General features: G+C 39.2%; 1 protein-coding gene across 1 annotated transcript in view; it reads right to left on the bottom strand.

Moving 5' to 3' along the window:
* Nucleotides 1-414: 414 nt before the first annotated feature.
* LOC110298964 (interferon-induced very large GTPase 1-like) overlaps nt 415-20,212 on the bottom strand; it is a 40,773-nt gene continuing 20,975 nt past the window's right edge. The window contains exons 4-5 of the mRNA XM_029480085.2: nt 14,371-14,437; nt 415-8,933 (exon numbers count right to left, since the gene is read on the bottom strand). Coding sequence (XP_029335945.1) covers nt 1,637-8,929 — 7,293 coding nt within the window. The 5' untranslated portion in view covers nt 8,930-8,933; nt 14,371-14,437 and the 3' untranslated portion in view covers nt 415-1,636. The remainder of the gene's footprint in view (nt 8,934-14,370; nt 14,438-20,212) is intronic.

The following is a 20,212-nucleotide window of genomic DNA, read 5'->3' as shown; positions in this document are numbered from 1 at the left end:
TCACTTGCCACCAGGATTCCCCACCTTCATGTATCAAGTCTCTACAGTATTAGGTGCATCCCCTCACACTGAGGCCAGACAATTCAGTCCTCTGCTGCATGTGTGCCACTGGGCCACAGAGCAGCCCATGTATGGTTGTTATCCTAGTCGCGGCAAGCTCTGAGGGGTTCATATGCTATATTTTGATTACGTTTTCCCTCTCTCCCCATTCATTTCAGGTCCTCTCCATTTCCCTACCACTACAATTTTATTATTTTTTTATTTCAAATACAAACATACAATAAAAAAAAGAAACACATAATCTCCCAGAAGAACAAAAACAGAAAATAACCAAAATCAAAGTAAAACAAAAAAATAAGCCAAAACAATAAAACATTAACATATTTAGTACCTATGGATAAAGCAGGAGATATCAAATCAGAGAGAAATAAAATCATATTCATAGAAATCTTCAAGTCTTGCAATAGTGACTAATTTATTTTTACTTACTTAATTTATAATGCAACTAAATTGATATTAGGATGTTGAAGGCTAGCTATGTCAATGATCCAAGGAGGGCATGTGTGATTGGAGACAATGTAAAGTTGGCACATGCTCACACACTTGGTGGATGAAGTAAACTCCAACAAGTGAGCTCTAACAATGTTATTTTTAACACCATCTAAGACAAAATTCTCTATTTATGATAAAAATTACCTCATAGCCACAAGTTGCAAATTTTCTACAAACAATCACCAAAACACATGTTCTTCAAAGAAAATAAAATAATCACACAAAAGGAAATTACAAGAGGAGTATCAATTGTACATTCCTCTTTTGAAACTCATAGCTAACTAAACATGTCTCATCTAACTTTCTCTCATTTTTTCTCCATAGTTACCCTAAATCCAGAATTCTTTTGTTATTAACAAAGTTTAAGCAAGCCAAGTCTACAGTAACAAGTTTTCCATATGCTTAGATAATGACAAATCTGTATTTACAAAGAAACAACCCCTCTTACATCTTATTTTTGAAGTCTTGTTCAGCTAGACTGGCTAAACATCTATTCTCTATTCTATACTAATAATTGAATTATTTACTCCTTGTTCATTACCTTGCCTTTTTATGGTGCACACCAACACCTGTGACTATGTCTCTAGATTACAAAGCCCAGGAACTCAGACACAACCTAAAATGAATGTTTTGAGCATTAACTTGTCCCAAGCCTACTTTCTTCTTCTAAGCACTATTACAGACTTGCAATGCATGAAAGCTCACTGTACTCCTTTTCAAACCTATGTAGCCCTCACTATACTACAAGGAAAGGGGCACATTCTGCTCTTAATTCTTACTTTATCATATCTATTTAGCAGAACAACTTAAGCCATCTCCTTAAACTTTCTATCATTTACCCCAACTCCCTAAAACTATTTAAATCAAACGAGGAATTCTATAAAATCATTAATTCATCTAAACAATTTTATTTTATGAAAGTTTACCTTCATATAGATCTGAAGGAAAATTGCCCAATAGAGTGGGGCATCTTGAGAAAGCTCAAATGCCTACTGCAGATCCTCCTGCATGGTGTTCTCCATTAGGCTCCCTTGGCTAAAGTAAAACTTCTGTGACCTGTCTACTGTTCTGTCTGTGGCAACAATTATTTTTTTAAGTCATTCAAGACATCTTGCTTTGTGATTTTAGTCCATGAAGATGGAATTCTACCTTTCACTGTAAATCTTTTGCAATATGCCCCTTCTAGCTGTGACCTGAAATGACAGACAAACCATTTCCAATATGGCTGGTTGGATGAGTCTGGGGTGATGCTCCATGTGGCATAATCACCTCCTGCTTCTCGATATTTCTTGTATGGGAATTTCTGGCGGCCATGTAAAATGAAGAAAGAATCACTTGCTACATCACTAGTACAAACATCAGTGACGAACTGGTCTGTTTTATGATAAGAAAAACCACTGATAGCCTGAGGACGGTGGAATGGCACACTGTGGTCTTCTTCATGTTGGGGAATGGTGTTTGTACAAATTGCATTACAAAAAGGACACTGTTTCCAGCAGCCACAGAGATGTTCAGAGAGAATTTTCTCAATGTCAGGAACAATTTCATCTATGCGCTTACTTGAATAATCCTCTTCTACTTCCCTCAATGCAGGATCCAAAGCTTTGCTCATGACTTCTTTAAGAAACTCAGTATCCATTAGCTCCTGGTGCTCTATGCTTTCCAGGTCTTTCCTTGGGAAGACCAGGTTGCTCCCTAGGTGGTCACAGAACAAATCCAGCCAGTGAGATGCAGTGCTGCCTTTAGCTTTAGCTACCTTTGTGGAGTTATGAATGGCAGACAGGATGGTATTCTTGATGTCACCTAAACTTATGTTTAAAAATATTTTTATTTTTTCATTTCCTTTTTCTGAACAGTATCTTGTAATGTGGTCTCTAATGTAGTCCCTGAAAAATTCTTTTGGCTTTTGAATGTATTTCCAGTATTTATCAAAATTTTCTTCTTCTGCTAGAGAGTAGAGAATATGTTTCTCCAGGTTAGCTCTGTTTCCATTGAATTCAGGGCAGGTGGCTCGCATGTCTCCGGCTATTCTTTGAATCATTATTTTCCATATGGTGTCATAGATAGCAGGAGTGAGCTTGAGCCATAGGAAGTCAACAAAGGATGTGATTGAGGTGGCACCTTGGCAGGAGATTTTAAAACTCTTAAAGAAATCATCTTTCTTTAGCACCAGATAGTTCACAGGGTCGTTTGCACTCTTGAATGCCTCATGCATTTTCTTGAAGTCCTGGGATGCTTTTCGGAATAAGTACAAGGATAAGTCAATGATGTAGTCTCTAGTAAATGTGTAGTCTCCCTCACAGGGTTCAGATTTCAGCTCATTTTCTATGATCTTCAAGATTTCATGAAAGTAATTGTCACTGTAATCATGCTTGTGCTTCCAAATGTTTGTAAGTGTTTCTGAAAATTTTAACTGAATGTTGTTGGTTGTCTTTTTGATGGATTCAACATGACAGGTTTCTGAACTCTTTCTAAGTAAAAGGTAATTTTTTGTTATTTGAATATGTTTGTCATACATGATTTCAAACTTTTCTCCAGACTTTATTTTTAGTCTCTCCACAATATTTTTGTCCATCTTGAAATATTCCAGAAGGATATTTTCAGAGTCCAAATCAATGTTAGGCTCTGTGACATGAGGAACATTGGAAGATACATCATAAATCCAACTTGTCCAAAGTTGACTGAATTTCTCATGCAACTCTTCATCACTTAATTCCTTACCCTTCAGATTTAAAGCTAACTTTCTGCTCCTCTCTAACAACTGATTTTCATATTGTGACTTTTGTTTATAAAGTATTTCTTGGCTTTTTTTAAGACTGATAAGTTCATTGCATTTCCTTCTGGTATCTGAAATAAGTGTGTCTTTAAGTATTTGTAACTTGTGTTCAAAATTGGTTTTCCACTGAACCAATATTTCACTATCTGGGTCTTCTTCAAAATATTTGTCAAATTGTTCTTTGATGGTTTCATATTTCTTACCAAGTGGATCCTCCAGCAAATTAGATGTGAGTGTCAGTATTTTCCCATTTTGAATCTGATTGTTCAGCTGATTCTGTAAGTCCAGTACATGACTCCTTAGCTCCCAGGTCCAGTGGCTATACATGGTTTCCAGTTTGCTCATGGCTATGACCTCTTGGGTGTTCCTGAAACTAAAAATGAAGTTTTCACTGACAAGAGCTTTCCACAAATCTTGAACTCGGAATTTGAAATCTGATATTTTTAAGATCCTTCCCCTAGATTCCTTCTGGGCAGTTGAAAGAATTGCATTTCTTAGTTCCTGGACATTGTAGCAATATCGAGGATTGGGAGGGGCCATTGGGGGATTACCATCCCAGAGGTGAGCAAAGTAGTAGACATGGCAATTGGCATCAAACTCAATTACATCACTGAAGCTGGTTATGTTTGAGCACTCTTCCAACTCAGCAGCCAATGCAGTCATTTCATCCAGTTTCTGCTCCAGTCTCCTCCGTCCTTCCATAGTTTGGTCTTTTGCTGTAACTTCTCCCACATTCTGATGGACAAAGAGGCAACTGGGGGAGATATTTACTTGTTTCATTCTCAGAAATGCTTGAACAGATATTTGTAGAATGTCCTGAATCTCTGAGGGATTCTCCCCAAAAATATTGATCAGAGTCAAGTTTCCAAGACCAATGACTAATGTTGCCAACTCATGGTCCCAATTCTGAGATTTGTTGTTGAGTTCTGGAGCCCGAAGTCCTTCTGTGTCTACAACAAGCACATATGTAAAGCCGAGTTCTTTTGTAAATGTCTCTTCCACCTTCAGGAGCTGCATGTAGGCCCCCTTGGTACACCTTCCTGCACTGACTCTGAATTGTACACCAAACAGGGCATTCAGCAGGGTAGACTTCCCTGAGCTCTGCAGGCCAAGGACAGAGAGAACAAACAGCCTTTTGTCTCCAACTTTCTCTGTGATCTTGTCAAAAATAGCTGCTACCCACTTTAGAGGCACATATGAAGCATCCCCGTCCATCAGCTCAATGGGAACACCAGCTATCATCAGGTCTGCAGCAATTTGAGGGAGGCAGAGAAAAAGGCTATCCCTAGAGGAAGAAGTTTCTTCCAGAGCTTCATAGATCTGGCCAACTTCTCGGAGAAGGTGCTCAATTCCTAAAGTACAGTCATGAATCTCTACGGAGATGGCATCCATGTGCTTCTGACAGTGTGTCAGGTAGCCACTCTTCTGTTTTCTTTGCTTTTCCATTTTTATCCTTAACCACAAAGATCTCTGCTTTTCATGTAATTTTTCCAGGTGTTCTATTGTCAGGTTGTCAAAAAACAGAGTCAGCCACTGCAAAAAATACAGTTTGTTATGGGTTTCTGAGTAGTCTTGGAGGAGTTCAAGAACAGAGCGCATTAAATCATTGAGAGGAAAGGCTTTTTCCAACTGTTGATGTCTAATTACTCTTTTCTCTGTTTCAATCTCACTCTTGTGTTGTTCGATGCTCCGATTTCCCTTTTCTCTCAGATGATAGAATTCTTTGTCTTTTTTACACCAAAGGTGCCAAAGTTGTCCTTGAAGGGGTAGTAAATTTTCTTTTGTCTGAGATAACTTGTATTCCTCCAGGAGGACCATTATATTCTGAGCCTTTTCTTTAGCTTCCTTGCAGTCTCTCTGGTCTTCATCAATAAGGAATCCTTGTTCTTGAGCTGTCTGTGAACAGTCCTCTAAACTGAGAGCAGTGTTAGAGAGCTCTAGAAATTGTTTGATGGCATTGGTGAGCTCCTCTGTTAATTCAGCCTCATTTCTATTCTTGATGCCAATTCTCATTCTTTTACCAGAAGTATTTGCTATGGCCTTTTCTTTGTCATCAATCAAGCAGATCAAAGGTGTTGATGACTTACAGAGGTGTCTGACAAGCTCTTGGTTTTCTTTATTGTTATCAGAAACTGACATGAGGACCACAATGATAGAAGAGACATCTTGGAGGAAACTGAGTTGTTGGCTATGTTCCTTGGCATCTCCATGAAGATTGGTGAACATCAGACACTTGTCAAACATGTCCTCACCTTGGCCAGCTGGACAGAACCAGCAGATTTCCACCACTCCCTGCATCAGGAGACAGTGTTTGTTGCTTCCTCTGCAGTATCTGTGAAAAAACACATCATGTTTACGTTTACTGAGAAAAAAGTTCATGATCTGAGATTTGGAAGCAGAGAGGCCGTTTCCAACTCTAATGAAGGATACAATGGGGGTAGAGACACGACACATCTGCTGATCCTTGTGACTGTAGCTCTTGTCCTGTGGAGATTTACTTGCTTCTTGCCAATTTTTCCTAATTTGTCTGAGAGACCAGAGATAAAATTCAATCTGAGAAGTATTGGGATTTGGTACCACAAGAGGGAGTGCATATTGACAAATGGAAAGCTTGGACAAAATATATTGCCTGGTAAGATCATCTACACAGTGTAAAATAGCCATCTGAATATCCATTGGGTGAATGTGGGGCCAGGACTCAGTGGCTGAAGGACAGCTAGAACTGTCATCCTCTTTAATGACATCCTCATATGGATCAAAATCTTCATTTTCATGATTGGAGGAACCTATGGGGATATGTTTTTTTATGCCTTCATCATCATTTAAAACCAGATGTCTCAACCCATAATCCAACATTAGTAGCTTTTGTACAAAATAGAATGGAAGCTCATTTTCAGACCTTGGCTGTGAATTGTACACAGAGGTTTTATAGATCAGATGGAAGTCAGCTCTGTGCATGCTTTTTGGATAGTAATTTTCTAGGCCTAGACGTTGGAGTAAGTTCAGGAAAGGTCCATTTTCTATCATTTCCTTTGTTCTGTTTTCATTACTTTTTTGTTTATAAGTCTGTTTCTTTTCATGGCAGAGACTTTGCAATTGTTTTTTTACCTCATCCATTTGTAAGGAATGGGTGGTGGCTTTATAGTCTCCCTCAATGAGTAATCTCAAATCATTCTCCAGACTTTCCCAGTCATGATGTTCTCCATGTTTTGTGAGAGCATGTGCAACTTCTTCAGACAACAGTGTCCCCATATGTTGTTTAATTAATGTCAAACGTTGTCCTTTCTCTTCTGTAGAAACATCTGTGATTTCAACTGTGGCTCTTAGAGCTGTGAGCACCAAGAATGCCTGGGCTCTGTAATTGCAAATATTTTTAAGCTCTTGGTATTTGTGTTGGTTACTTTCCACTTGATCCATGAGGAAGTTTAACTCATCACACCCCAGAAGATGCTTAAAAATACTGTTTACCAACTGATAGCCTGCACCAGCTGCAATGGAGAGTAGCAGCAGCTGCATGTCTGGCTGCTGTGTTTCTCTGAGGTACTTCAAGAAGGAGCTGAGAGCTGTGGTGACCTCATATGTAGCCATTCTTTTTGCTTCTTCCACTCTTTCTGGGGGCTCATTTTTGAAACTCTCTTCCATTAGGTATTTGTGGGTTTTCTTTAAGGTGTTAATGAATTCAGAAAATGAGGTGATTTTGACTAGTTCTTCCTCTGACTCTGACTGATTGATCCACTGTATGATAGAGTGTACTTGAGGAAAGTTTGTCACTTTGTAGACATGAGGTTCTAGAAGGCTGTACAACTGAGATTTAATAAACTGAGTTTTATATGTGGGTGAATTTTTGCAGAAGTTGACAATGTTTATTAGAAAATTTTGCAGATCCCAATCTATGAGGCATGTGTTAATCCAAATGTTATAACTTTTTATTTTTTGACTCAATGTTTGCATAAAATCTACTAACTTTGCAAGCTGTTCTTCAGGATCAGACACCTCCCAGCCTTTCACATCCTCTAGGAAAAGCTTAGCTTCTTTTCTAGCAGTCAGAAATTCTTCCCCTGCTTGAATCTGGGCAGCTAGTTCAGTCAGAGCAGTGTAGTGGTCTTTGAGGCAGTTAGCTAGTTGAAGAGCATTCTTAAATTCAGTTCTGTGACTGGACAGGATGATATCCCAAATAGGTATCAACTGCAGTTCCCTATCAATGACAGACCAGGTTTGATTGCTAGCTACAAGGCCAGCTGTCCACTGGGCAATTCCATCTGCTCCTGCTGGTCCACCTATCTTGGCTACAGATAGTTGTACCTTGGTTTGAGAGTTTAGATGAGTTTTATTGTAAAATGCTGCTTTTGATTTTGAAGTTGTTATATTTACACTCGCACCGACTTTAACTCCAAAGCCACTATAACTGCCCATAATGTAAATATTCAAGGACTCTTCTGCTTGCTGCTTTACATCAGCCAAGTGCTCACTTTTGAAACCTTCTGAAATGGCTTTCCAGCAGTAGATTCCCCCCAGGTGCAGAGGGCCTTGGTTAGCATGAGAGCCAAACCTGTGGAAAAAGTTTTCAGCCCTGTGCCTTAGTAAGGGTAGTCCATCTCGGTGGTCTGTAGTCTGCTCCAGGAGTTCTTCAATACTTTTTAGTTCCTGGAGAGCAGCCTTGGAGAGTTGAAGATCATTGATATGAAAATGGCAGGTGGCCAATGGGATGTAGCTGAACCTGGCTGAGCAAAAATAAGTTTGCTTTGAATGAGATTGGTAGTTATCTTCAGATTCTGTCTGTTTGTTGTGACCCATACCAGCTTCTAGACTAAGTCCCCAACCTTCACCATTAACCAAGGGGGTTGAAATGAAACCTATCCTCTCTATAGTCTGTGTAAACATGGCTTGTTCTTGAAAAGATGAAAATTCCTTTGTTTTTATCTCTGTGCCATGTACTGGGCCAGCAAGTGAGAACTGCTTAGGGACACTGAGTAGCTCTTCTCTCTTCTGAATCAGGCTTCTTGGGTGGCTGGTCTTATAAATTCCCTGCAGGGCCAGCCCTCCAGATGCCCATCTTATCAGGTCTCCATCTGAGAGCTTTTGACTGTGAGTCAGGGTCTGTTCCATGTGACTGAGATGTCTCTCCATTATTTCAGTGATGTCTTTTAGGGACACTTCAGCAGTTGGCCAGCACTCCTCAGGGATCTCCATTGCTTGTCTCAGCTCTGCTTCTTTTCTCCTCACAGCTTCTTCCTCTCTGTGCTTGCCTTCTGATTGCAAGGCTCTCAGAGCCTGCAGTGCCTGGCCTGCCTGCCTCTGCCTGTTCTTTATCATCTCCCTTGGAGTCTCCTGCAGCTCTGCAACACTATTTGGCTGTGAGAGGTCCAGCAGCTTCTCCAGAGCCTTTTTCTCCCAAGTATGCTGTGTCTGGTACTTCAGCTTCTGGAGGTCTCTTTTGTCTAAATATTGTAAGGCCTGGCCAGAGCTCACACCTAGGTTTTCCTGAAGCTTAGGCAGCCAGTAGTCAACAGACAGTCCCACTTCTGTCAGCATCTTCTGGAGATCAAGCCTCCTCGTGCGTCTGGACTGAGGCTCATCGGGGATATACTTTTCTGTTGCCATGGCTCTGTGAGGAACAGATTGTAGTTATTTTTTATCTCTGTCCTGACCTTAGAAAGTGTCATCTATGTGGACAAAAAAGTGAATTACTAATGATTCAACTGTTAGCCCTTTTCATCTCCCATAATTGTTCACATGTGTATTTTAAAACAACTTTGTGTGTGTGTGTGTGTGTGTGTTAAGCCTTTCATTGTGGGTGTTCTCAGCATGACATGTTTTGTTGGATACTGTGGTGAGTTGCATCTTTGTCTGATTTCATTTCTTTTCAAGACAGGGTTTTTTTGTGTGTGTAGCCCTGGATATTCTGGAATCCACTCTGTAGACCAGGGTAGTCATGAACTTGGACATCTACTTGCTTCTGCATCTAGAGTGCTAGGACTAAATTTGTGTATCAACATTGCCCGACACTTTGCCTGATTTTTCCCCAATATTATTATTGTTTAATTTATGGATTGCTTAAAAGACACAAGATTCTTTTTGAAATCTATTTGTTTTGTTTTTGTAAAGTCTTGGCAGTTTTTGTTTTTGTTTTAAAGCTTATTTCCCATATCTATTCTTTCCTCAAATTTTAACTAAGTGTGTAGTTCTAATTTTAAAAAAAATGTAAATGCCTACATTTAAACAAATGATCACTTTAAAAAGCCTTTACATTAAAGAGTGAGGCCTGTAAAATAAAGGGCAGCTGCAGGCTGCCTTTTCCCCCAGCCTGGGGATTTCAGATGTCTCCTCTGCCTATAGCCTTACTTCAATGGAGCTTACAGAAGTTAATAATGTTGAGAATTAGTTTCACAAGCTCTGTAAAAATGAGCTGCTGTGACCTACAAAAAGGTATGGTCATATTTTCACATAATATAGTATCTTAAAAGATTATATTTGCAAAAATAAGTGTATCCACAGAAGCACTTCTAGCTTCTGATTCAGAGTGCAGTAAATGTCCTTGGGTTTCACAAGTTTATTTCAAATCATTATTGATCTATGATATAGGCAAAGGGTGAAGCCAGTACTTGAAAGAAAACAACAGCAACAACAACAAAAACAAAAATAACAACAAAACCCAATCATATTCTTGTCCTAACAGATTAGTGAAGACAAAAACCTGGAATGTGATTCACCATTCCCTCTGTGTACCTGACTGCTCCAAACTTGGAGATCTACTTGCTTCCAACTCCTGAGTACTGGGACTAAAGTTGTGCATCGCCACTGCCTGACACTTTGCCTGATTTTTAAACTTTCTCTTTCACAGAATCAATTGTTTTGAGGGAATTAATGTGAAGGATAGTATTTGATAACATACATGACTTTGCTCGGTTGATTTTTATAAAAACAAGTGATATCATCTGTTGATTATGTTTTCTTTAAAACTTTTTGTTTAACTAGTGGTGACTGGTTCCATTCCTATTTTTCTGTTACTTTTTTCTTCCTCTTCAGACAGAGTTTTGCTATGCAGCTCATGATGGCTCAGAGCTTGTTATTTAGTCTAGGCTGGACTCTAACTCATGATTTTTTTTTTCTTTTGGCCTCCTGACTGCTGGGATTACCAGGGGGCATCACCATGCCTGACTTTGTCATGTCTTTGTAGGTCATTTCATAATATTAAATTTCTCTCCTTGCATTTAGACATACTACTAATTTGTTTTGTTTTAGTAATTTATTCATTATTCTCCTTTTGTTAATGTCTTTGAATCATATGAAGACTATTTACTAATAGCATCCACACCTGTGTATATAGACACAAATACTCCTCTGTGTCTAATATTTTATCAATTTTATGGAAATCTCTCACTCATTGCCTCTACAACATTCAGTGAGATGAGAGTTCACACTTCAATTTCGTACTTGTTCAAGTTTTCTTTCCTCCTATCATTTTTGCCCTACTGAATTACACTACCCTATGTCCAGGCCAGCAAGTGTTCTATTTATTAATTTTTTCTCTGAACATGAATTTAGTATACAACTAATACTTAATCTGCTCTCTTAAATCTGCCTTCAGTCTCATTTCATTTTGCACTCTCCTGCTATGTCTCCTTTACATTTTGACTTCTTTATATCTTGGCTGGATTGCAATCATTGTTAACCCATTTGCCATGGTTTGAGTGTTTGTCCTCCCTCAAACTCATATTTAGATTCATTTGCCATTGTACATTTTTTTAAATTTTTCAATATTTTATTTATTTATTTTATTCATTTTACATCCCAATCAAAGCTCCCTTCCTCTTGCCCCAGTCTCACCCTCACAAATCCACCCCCACCATGGATATAGCTGTCTCTTGTGAGGCTATGCCAGTGCCTGGCAAATAGAGAAGTGAATGTTCACAATCATCTATCAGATGGAACACAGGGCCCCACGATGGAGGAGCTAGAGAAAGTACCCAAGGAACTGAAGAGGTCTGTGAACTAACCAGTACTCCATGAGCTCCTGTCTCTAGCTGCATATGTAGCAGAAGATGGCCTAGTCATTGTACAATATTAAGATGTGAGATTTACTTATTTATTTTTAAAGATATGGTCTCACTATGTAGCTCTGGCTGGTCGGTTATGTAGATCAACCTGGCTTTGAATTCTTTTTTTTTTTTAGATATTTTCTTCATTTACATTTCAAATGTTATCCCCTTCCTAGTATCCCCTCTGAAAATCCCCTCTCCTCTCCCCACCCCTGTTCCCCAACCCACCCATTCCTGCTTCCTGGCCCAGGCATTCCCCTATATGGGGCATAGAACCTTCACAGGACCAAGAAACTCTCCTCCCATTGATGACCAACTAGGCCATTCTCTGCTACATATTTATGTTCTTCTCATAGTCTTCCATCATCATCATGGGAAGTGACTTTAGATCCATATCTTGCTTTTCTGGTGTGATGGTGTATCCAGGACTTGCTATGGTGGGAGGGTTGGGTTCTCATGATGCCAAGTAACCTTGGTTTCTGTTGCTTCTGTTTTTATTCTTGCCTCCTGCCTCCTGATTATCTCAAGTGCTCCCTGCCCTCAATATATCTTATTGGAGCCTGTCCTTCCTGTAATCCCAGTTGAGTCAGAACTTCTGAGAGTCCAGCTTTCTTTGTGATCGTGTGATTCTGGGATCATGTGATGCTGAGTTTCTGGGTGTGTCAGAGTTCTTGGCAGTCAATCTTTCTCTGAGACCCTGAGATTCTGGTGTGACCAAGCTCCTGGGATCCTGAGATCCTGGATGTGTTAGAGTGCCTGGAAGTGGTACCTCATCTGGGGACCGTGGGGCTGTCCACTGAGTTGAAAACCAAAATTGCCTAGTGCAGACTGGAAAGAACCTGCACCACTGGTCAGGCATGGTTCCTATGTCTGTACTCCAGCTGGCTCTAGGCACCACTGGTTCTGTTGGAACAGATGTTGTGTTCCACTCACCAGTGATCCTAAGATCCTGGGCATGCTAGGGTGCCTGTGGCATGGAGCATCCTCTGGAGACCATGGGACTGTCTGCAGAGTTTGGCTCAAGATGGCCTGGTCGGCTTTGAATTCTGAGATTCTACCTCCTGAGCAGTAGGATTAAAGGCATGTATTGTAGTGACTGGTGAGATGTCAAACTTTTGAAGTTGAGATTATTATAAATAGCAAGTTTATTGTTATAAAAGATCAAGTTTAGTGCCATTTGCTTTTTTGTACCCTGATGTTGGCTGCCTCCCTGATCTTGAACTTCCTAACCTCCAGGCTAAATTAATCTGTTAAAGGAATCTTGAAAGGATGAAGACAAAATTGATACCAGAGAAGTAGAGAGTGGGTTTTTTGTGACAGAAATGTCAAATTTACAGATAGCTCTGGAGCTGGACAATAGAGGCTGGAAGGAATGAGATGTATAGGCTATGAAAGTTTATATTTACATAAATAAGAGTACAGAGGCAATTCTGGTGATAGCCCAGAAGAAAACATTTACAAGACAATTCTGAAATTTCTTAGAGATTATCTAAATATTAAGGTCAGAATGTGGTTAATTAAAGTAATTCTCATGAGGCTTTGGACAAAAACAAGAATACAATATTGGAAAGTGTCATGGTGTGAATATGATTAGCCCAAGGAGTGGCACTATTTGGAGGTGTGACCTTGTTGCAGTTGGTGTGTCACTGTGGGCATGGGCTTTAAGATCCTCCTCCTAACTACCTGAAGTCAGTATTTTATAAGCAGCATTCAAATGAAGATGTAGAACCCTCAGCTCTGCCTGCATCATTCCTGCCTAAGATGCTGCCCTGCTCCCAACTTTATGATGTCAGAATGAACCTCTGAGCCTGTATCCAGCCCAATCAAATGTTTCCATTATAAGACTTGCCTTGGTAATGGTATCTGTTCACTGCAGTAAAACCCAAACTAAGAAAGCTAGAGGCAAAGACCTACTTGTTCAAACATGGCAAGGAATTTAATTGAACTGTGTCCATGCTTTGGCCTTATGAAATCACAATTTAAGAGTAATGCGTTAGAATATATGGCTGAAGAGGTATCTATCCAGCAATGTGCTACATGGCTCCTTTTTAACTGCATATATTAAAAAGTAAAAAGAGGAGTGATTTAAAGATACAATTTCCCAGGCAGTGGTAGCACATGAATTTAATCCCAGTACTTGGAGCACTTGGGAGTCAGAGGCAGGCAGATATCTGAGTTTGAGGCCAGCCTGGTCTACAGAGTGAGTTCCAGGACAGCCAGGGCTATACAGGAAAACCCTGACTCAAAAAACCAAAATAAATAAATAAATAAATAATTAAATTCAATTTAAAGAATAGCAGAATTTAAAGATTTAAAAAAATTCTTAGTCTTCCTGTGTTAAAAATAAGGAAATATATTTAGGAGAGAAAAAGAAGAAGAAAAAGGAAAAGAAAAAGAAAAAGAAAAGAAAGGAAGAAAGAAAGAAAGAAAGAATCCAACAGTCATTAGATAAAGATAGAATGATAGAAGAAGCTAAATTCTGTTTTTCAGATGATATCAAGCAAGATGTTCAAGGCAGTATTGCTGTAGACTCAAAATTCTATCCTACAAAGTCATAGAAAAACATGATTTACATGTATTACTAATAGTAATAAGAAGTGGGGAGTAGAGTCTGAGAACTACCCATTATGTATGGAGTTAGTCACTGTGTAACTGCACAAGTTCAGCCTCCTCTTTTACTTCTCTAACTTCATGGGATGATGCAGTAAGAAGATATTGACCAGACACCAGTTCCTTCATCTTTCACTTCCCTATGTCCAGAACTGCAAACAAGTTTATTCATATTCTCACTATATTATTTTTCTCTCTTGACTTTTAGATGCATTACTAACTTGATTTTTGTCAATCCCTCTCCTCTATTTCTACAATGTGAAACAATGTGAGACCTTGTTTCAAAAAACAAACTAAATCAAACAGACCAACCAATAAACAGAAATAAAAGAGACAATGATTCAAGAAAAAGGCAGCTTAAAAATGGTTAGGATTATCGTGGAAATGAATTACCTTCCTTTGCTCAGCAGAGGTCTTGAAGAAAGCCTGTGTTTCTATTGTGGGTCCTTGATCTCTGATTCTAGAGAGAGAAGAACAGATTTTTTTCTCCTTACTTAGAGCTATCTCAAAAACAAGAAATAAAGACATAAGATAAAAATTACCATGTGGAGGACAGGTTTTAATGCATTTGAATGGAAAAGAACAACCTACTTCTACAAAGAAAGAGATTATAAAGAAAACAACAAACATGCTAGAAACCTAAAAAAGACAGGGGAGAAAGATTATTGTGCAGAAGTAGGATATAAAAGCCACTTGCCTACAGGAAATTAGAAAGCCACATGTAGAGTAGGATTTACCTAAGAAGCCAACTGACAATGAACCTGATAACACATTATTTAGAGTATTTAGTGAGCTAAAATAATCTCAATGATAAAAGCAAAGTTTTGACTCGAAAGTAGACAATAGGGGACCTGGCCTGTGAGATGGCTGAGTGGCTAAGGGTCTTTGTCACTCTCCCTGAGGATCTGAATTTAATCTCTAGGATCTACACTAAGAGAACTATCTTCTATGAGTTGTGCCCTTACCTTTATTTACAATTGCATGCCTACCTTCTCTCTCTCTCTCTCCCTTTATTTATAATTGCATGCCTACATATTCTCTCTCTCTCTCTCTCTCTTTCTCTCTCCATTCTCTCTCTCTTTCATTTAGTCCTGCAAGATGATCTAATAGGTTGTCAGAACAGTGTGAAATCTCTTTCTGGGAGGGTAGCTCATTCTATTGTCACTAGAACTTCAGAGTTTCCTTTTCCCCACCATGCACACTGAAGAAAATTTTAATTCTGGAGGAAGGAGGTGTCTGTTTTTTCAATAGTCTAGTAGCCAAAGACACAAAATCAAATTTCTTTAGAACATCTTCTCTCTTGCTAGGCTACAGAAAAGAAATAATTGGAGCATTCCATAATAATAAATGGCAATTTCAATAAAAATATGATGCTGTAGAAAATTAATGAGGAAATAGAGGACCAAAACAACATCCATAGTCCAGTAAAAGTGAGTGTAATGTAATATAAGGCTTCCCCCTAAAACAAGGTACACAAGCTTCCATAGGGCACATGGACATTTTCCATATGGTAAGCATTAGATAATATCAATAAATATTAAAAGTCTGAAGTAATGAAGATTTCTTACTTTGATCATTATGGATTTAAACTAGAAATAACAAAAGAAAAATGAGGATACTCACAAATGTGTAAATTCAAGAACATTTTTTTAAAGGCAGGATGTCATCATATAACATATGATCGCTATTTTTGGCTATCAACTTGACTACCTCTGGAATTAACTAAAACCCAAGCAAGTAGGTGCACCTTCAAGGATTTTTAAAATTAAATCAATGCATCTTTAAATATAGGTCTTTTGAAGTGGGAAGATCTACCATTAATCTGGGCCATACCTTCTGTTGGGAGCTTATATTATGGAAATGGCTTAAGGAAGTTTGCCCTTTGCCTCTTTGCTCTCACTCTAGCTGGCAAGTCCATTCTTTCACTGTCATTGTAGCCTATTTCTTTGGGATTCTGATACATACTAAAGACCAGCTGAGACATCCAGCAGTGTAGACTGAACAATTGCTGAATTCTTGGGCCTTCTGTTGGTTAGACAGCCACTGTTGAACTAGCTGGATCATAACCTGTAGGCCATTCTAATAAATCCACCTGAACCATCTTCTAAACCATGAACCTTATAAGGTCTCAGGTTCAGAGTTCAAGAAGGACAATAGGTCAGACTGTCCCTTTGATTAAGATAGTGATTGGAAAACTTATGATATGGGAAATTTGGGGGTATTTTTGAGTTAGACAGAACTAAGAAATAGAATTTCTCTGGGATTAGCTGGAGAAGGAATGTTAGGGTCCTGGAAAACATTATAGCCATCAAAGCCACCCTGACACAATTGCTTTTCAGCTCTTGAATTCAAATAATGACATTTATGGATAGCAGAGGGTGAGTTTTAGAGAGAAGTTATAGATTCTTAGGTCAGAACTTGATAGCTGGGGGCAGGAGGTAAACAAAAGCCCTTGAGTTAGCTCATTGGTATGAGTATTAGGACCTGACTTCAAACATCCACACTTCCTATAAAAAGCTGGGCATGAATCCAACATCTCTGTTTGGTCAGATCCTGTACATTCTACTCTAGGGTCGATTAGGATGAGTTCTTCTGCTATTCTTCTCTATACATCTCCTATACATATATAGTCTAGGTTCCAGATCCTGTGCCCTGGTTTAGTCTGGTCACTCCAATGTCACCACTGATCTCTAGGCTTCCACTAGACCCTGTTCTGCCTGTCCCTGACCACAGGCTTCTCTTACTCCACACCCAACCTCTCCACCCTGGCAATTTTTCTCCAGGGTTTTGTCAGATGAGTCTGACAATCCATTCCTCCACACACTCTCCCCAATACTCAGTTTCTAAATAGGACTTCACTTGTCCAACAGTTATGGCAGCAATTAGTAGGTGGGACTTTACAAAACTAAAATGGTTTTGCACAGCTAAAGAAATAATCAGGTGAAGAGGAGTCCCACAGAATTGGAGAGAATGTTTGTTAGCTATACATCTTATTGGCTTATAGATAATCACACTAGTTTCTTACCAGAAACCTAGCACCAACTTACATTATCACATGCCTCCAGATGCAAGCCAACTTGGTATATAAGAGAGGCTGCTCAACTACTCTAGCTTTCTCTCTCTCTCCATTGTCTATCCCCGCCCCTTTCCCCATGAGTTCCCTGCTAGCCTCTTTCTCTCCTCCTCCTCTCTCTCTCTTCTCTCTTTCTGTACTTCCCTGAACACCCACTTCCTTTGTCACTACTCCTTTCCAGGTCTCCTTTCCTTCCCCACGAATATAAATTGTCTTTATATTAGGTCTGTCGCACAGCTGAATTGTTCAGAGGGACACCTTTCCTTTTGCTGCAATTATACCATCATTTTATCAAACACAACACATCTGAATCAAGAAAACACATGACTCATTCAAAAAAATGAGCTTGGGATCTGAACAGAGAGTTCTCAAAAGAAGAAATAAAATGACTAAGAAATATTTTTTTAAAAATGTTTGTTATCTCTGACAACTGGGGAAACTCAAAACAATATTGATTATCGTATAGCTGTGTATGTATCAGCAATAATAAAGAGGCCATGAATTTTAAAAAGAGCATAGAGAGATAGATATATGGGAGGATTTAGAGGAAGGAAAGGGAAGGAGAAAATCATGTAATTGTATTACAATCTTAAAGATGAAAGAAACAAACAACAACAACCGACTTTGAGATTTCATTTTACCCCAGTCAGTGTGGCAAAGATTAACAAAAGAAATTGCAACAAATGTTGGGAAGTGGGATATGGGGAGAGGAGAACTCTCATTCACTTTTGTGGGATTTTAAATCTAGCCTTTCTGAAAACCAGTGTGGAATATCTTCAAGAAGCTAAAAATAAATCATGGAGAAAGGGGACTTTCATTTGCAGTTGTTTTGATTACAAAAATAGTCCAGTCATTCTGGAAATCAGTGTGGAGAATCCTCAGGAAGCTAAAAGTGAGTCTACCATATGACCCAGCTGTGTCTCTCCTTGTATGCTTGGAGGACTGACACTGACTCCACAGGAACTTGCTCATTCATTGCATACTGCATATTCATTGCTGCTGTTTTCACAATAGCTAGGAAATGAAAACAACCTAAATACCCTTCAACCGACAAATGTAAATGAAAATGTGCTATACATACACACTTTCCAACTATAATGAAAAATGAAATAATAAAACTTTCAAGGTATGGATGGACCTAGAAAAGATTGTACTGAGACACGATCCAGAAAGACAAGGAGCACTAGTTCTCTCTCACTTGAGGTTCCTAGATCCAACTCTTCAGATTGAGTCTATAATCTAGATTAACTGCTGAAACCATGAAAATAAAAAGGGATGTGTGAGTGTGTGTGTGTGTGTGTGTGTGTAGCCAAAGAGAAGAAATAACAAATAAGGCACAACTGATCTGAAATAGGAAATGGGAAAATTTGAGGGGCCCTAAATAAGGAGGAAGAGAAAGATAAATATAGAAGAATGAGAGAGGAGGACAAAATAGTATAGCTATCTGAGAAAGTCACAAGGCATCATACTATTAACTTTCTACAAAAAGTACCTGTAATACACATAAATCAGTATATAAATATACATATATAGTTTAAGTGAAAATTTCTCATCTGGGCTGACAGTGCTTATCCCCAAGAGCTATAGACCATCTAATAAAAACTCTAACAAAAGGCGTGAGAAGCTGAGAAGCCCTCTTTAGGTCAGGGTTGCCCAAAAGACTCCCAAAACAATTATTTCTTTTGTCTCTAGTAGCCCCCCTCCCATCCTTAGAGGTAGAAGATAAGTGCTGTTGCTGAAGATACCATGCACTTCAGACACAGGGGCCAGAAGACCTGTGCTGGATCTGACCTGAAAGCTTCCTTTTTGAGAACTAGTTTTCATGTTAGAAGAAGGAGCTATGCAAGCTTCAAATGGTAGAAGCAAGCTAGGTATGATGCCTATGGACCACCACAATAACCAGAATGTAATGAAGGCTGCAGGTGTGTCACAAATACTATGGCATAACCAATAGTTCTCTAATTCAACCTAAAAACTGCTCAACAAGACAAAAATCATGCCTGGGACAGGAAACCTAACCAACTAATGAGTGCTCATGACATCATGGATTTTGGAGAACCTGCAATTGCCACTTTACTAAACCAGTATACCCCATAATTACATCCTAAGTATTTGTCCTTATATTTAGGACATACCCTATACACATCTAAGGATAGTCCTACTCCTCATCAAGAAAACTCTGTAACAGACTGAGACAATACAGAAAACTGCACCAAATTAAATAGAATTGTGGCGCTCAGGCCTAACTGATCCATCTACAGTGCATCTCCTATACCCAAGTCTCACTGATCATTGCAGAAGAGGGGATGGAAAAATTATAAAATTCAGATATAGGTGTATATAAAATATATAACACATATTGTCTATATGGTACAGAATATATATATATATATATATATATATATATATATACTTTAAAATACATAAGCTTATATATGTGTGTGTGTTTCTATTATATATTACATATGATAACACATATATTATATGTTGTGCTTTTAAAAATGCAATATAATGTGGCAGGAGGGTGTACCTTAGCAGACTCTGCCAAGGTGTTTCCCTAAGGAATAATCACTCTGTGACAGGGCTAGTATAAAAGAGATTTTATTGTGGGAAGGGAGTTAGGGAGCAGAGGGGACCTGGAAAGGGGTAGAGGCAGAGAAAGGGGGAAAGAGAAGGGCAGAATGAGGGAAAGGGGAAGAGAGGAAGAGGTTGGCTGGGAACATGTGAGGAAAAGATAGAGAAGATGGAGGGTGGGTGAGGGAGAGGGAGTGGAATGAATGGGGAGGGAGATGGGGGTGGGGGAGAAGGAGGAGGAGAGGGAAAAGGACAGGAAGAAAGAGAGGGGGGATGCAAGCTGAGCAGTCCTTATATGCCTGGCTCCTGGCTCTACCTGGCAGGCAGAGAAGCAAGCTATTGCTAGATAGGTATTTCAGGGGGAACCTAGAATAATTGCTAACTAATTCTCTCTCTCTGTCTCTCTGTCTCTCTGTCTCTCTGTCTCTCTGTCTCTCTCTCTCTGTCTCTCTCCCCCCTCTCTCTCACATATATGTGTGTGTGTGTGTGTGTGTGTGTGTGTGTGTGTGTCTGTCTGTCTGTCTGTCTGTGTGTCTGTGTGTGTGTGTCTGTGTGTGTGGTACTTGCACATATATACACCCATGTATA

The sequence above is a fragment of the Mus caroli genome, unplaced genomic scaffold, assembly GCF_978045245.1.
Source record: "Mus caroli unplaced genomic scaffold, Mus_caroli_1 scaffold_8, whole genome shotgun sequence".
Taxonomy (NCBI): domain Eukaryota; kingdom Metazoa; phylum Chordata; class Mammalia; order Rodentia; family Muridae; genus Mus; species Mus caroli.
This window is presented reverse-complemented; position numbering and strand designations above follow the sequence as displayed.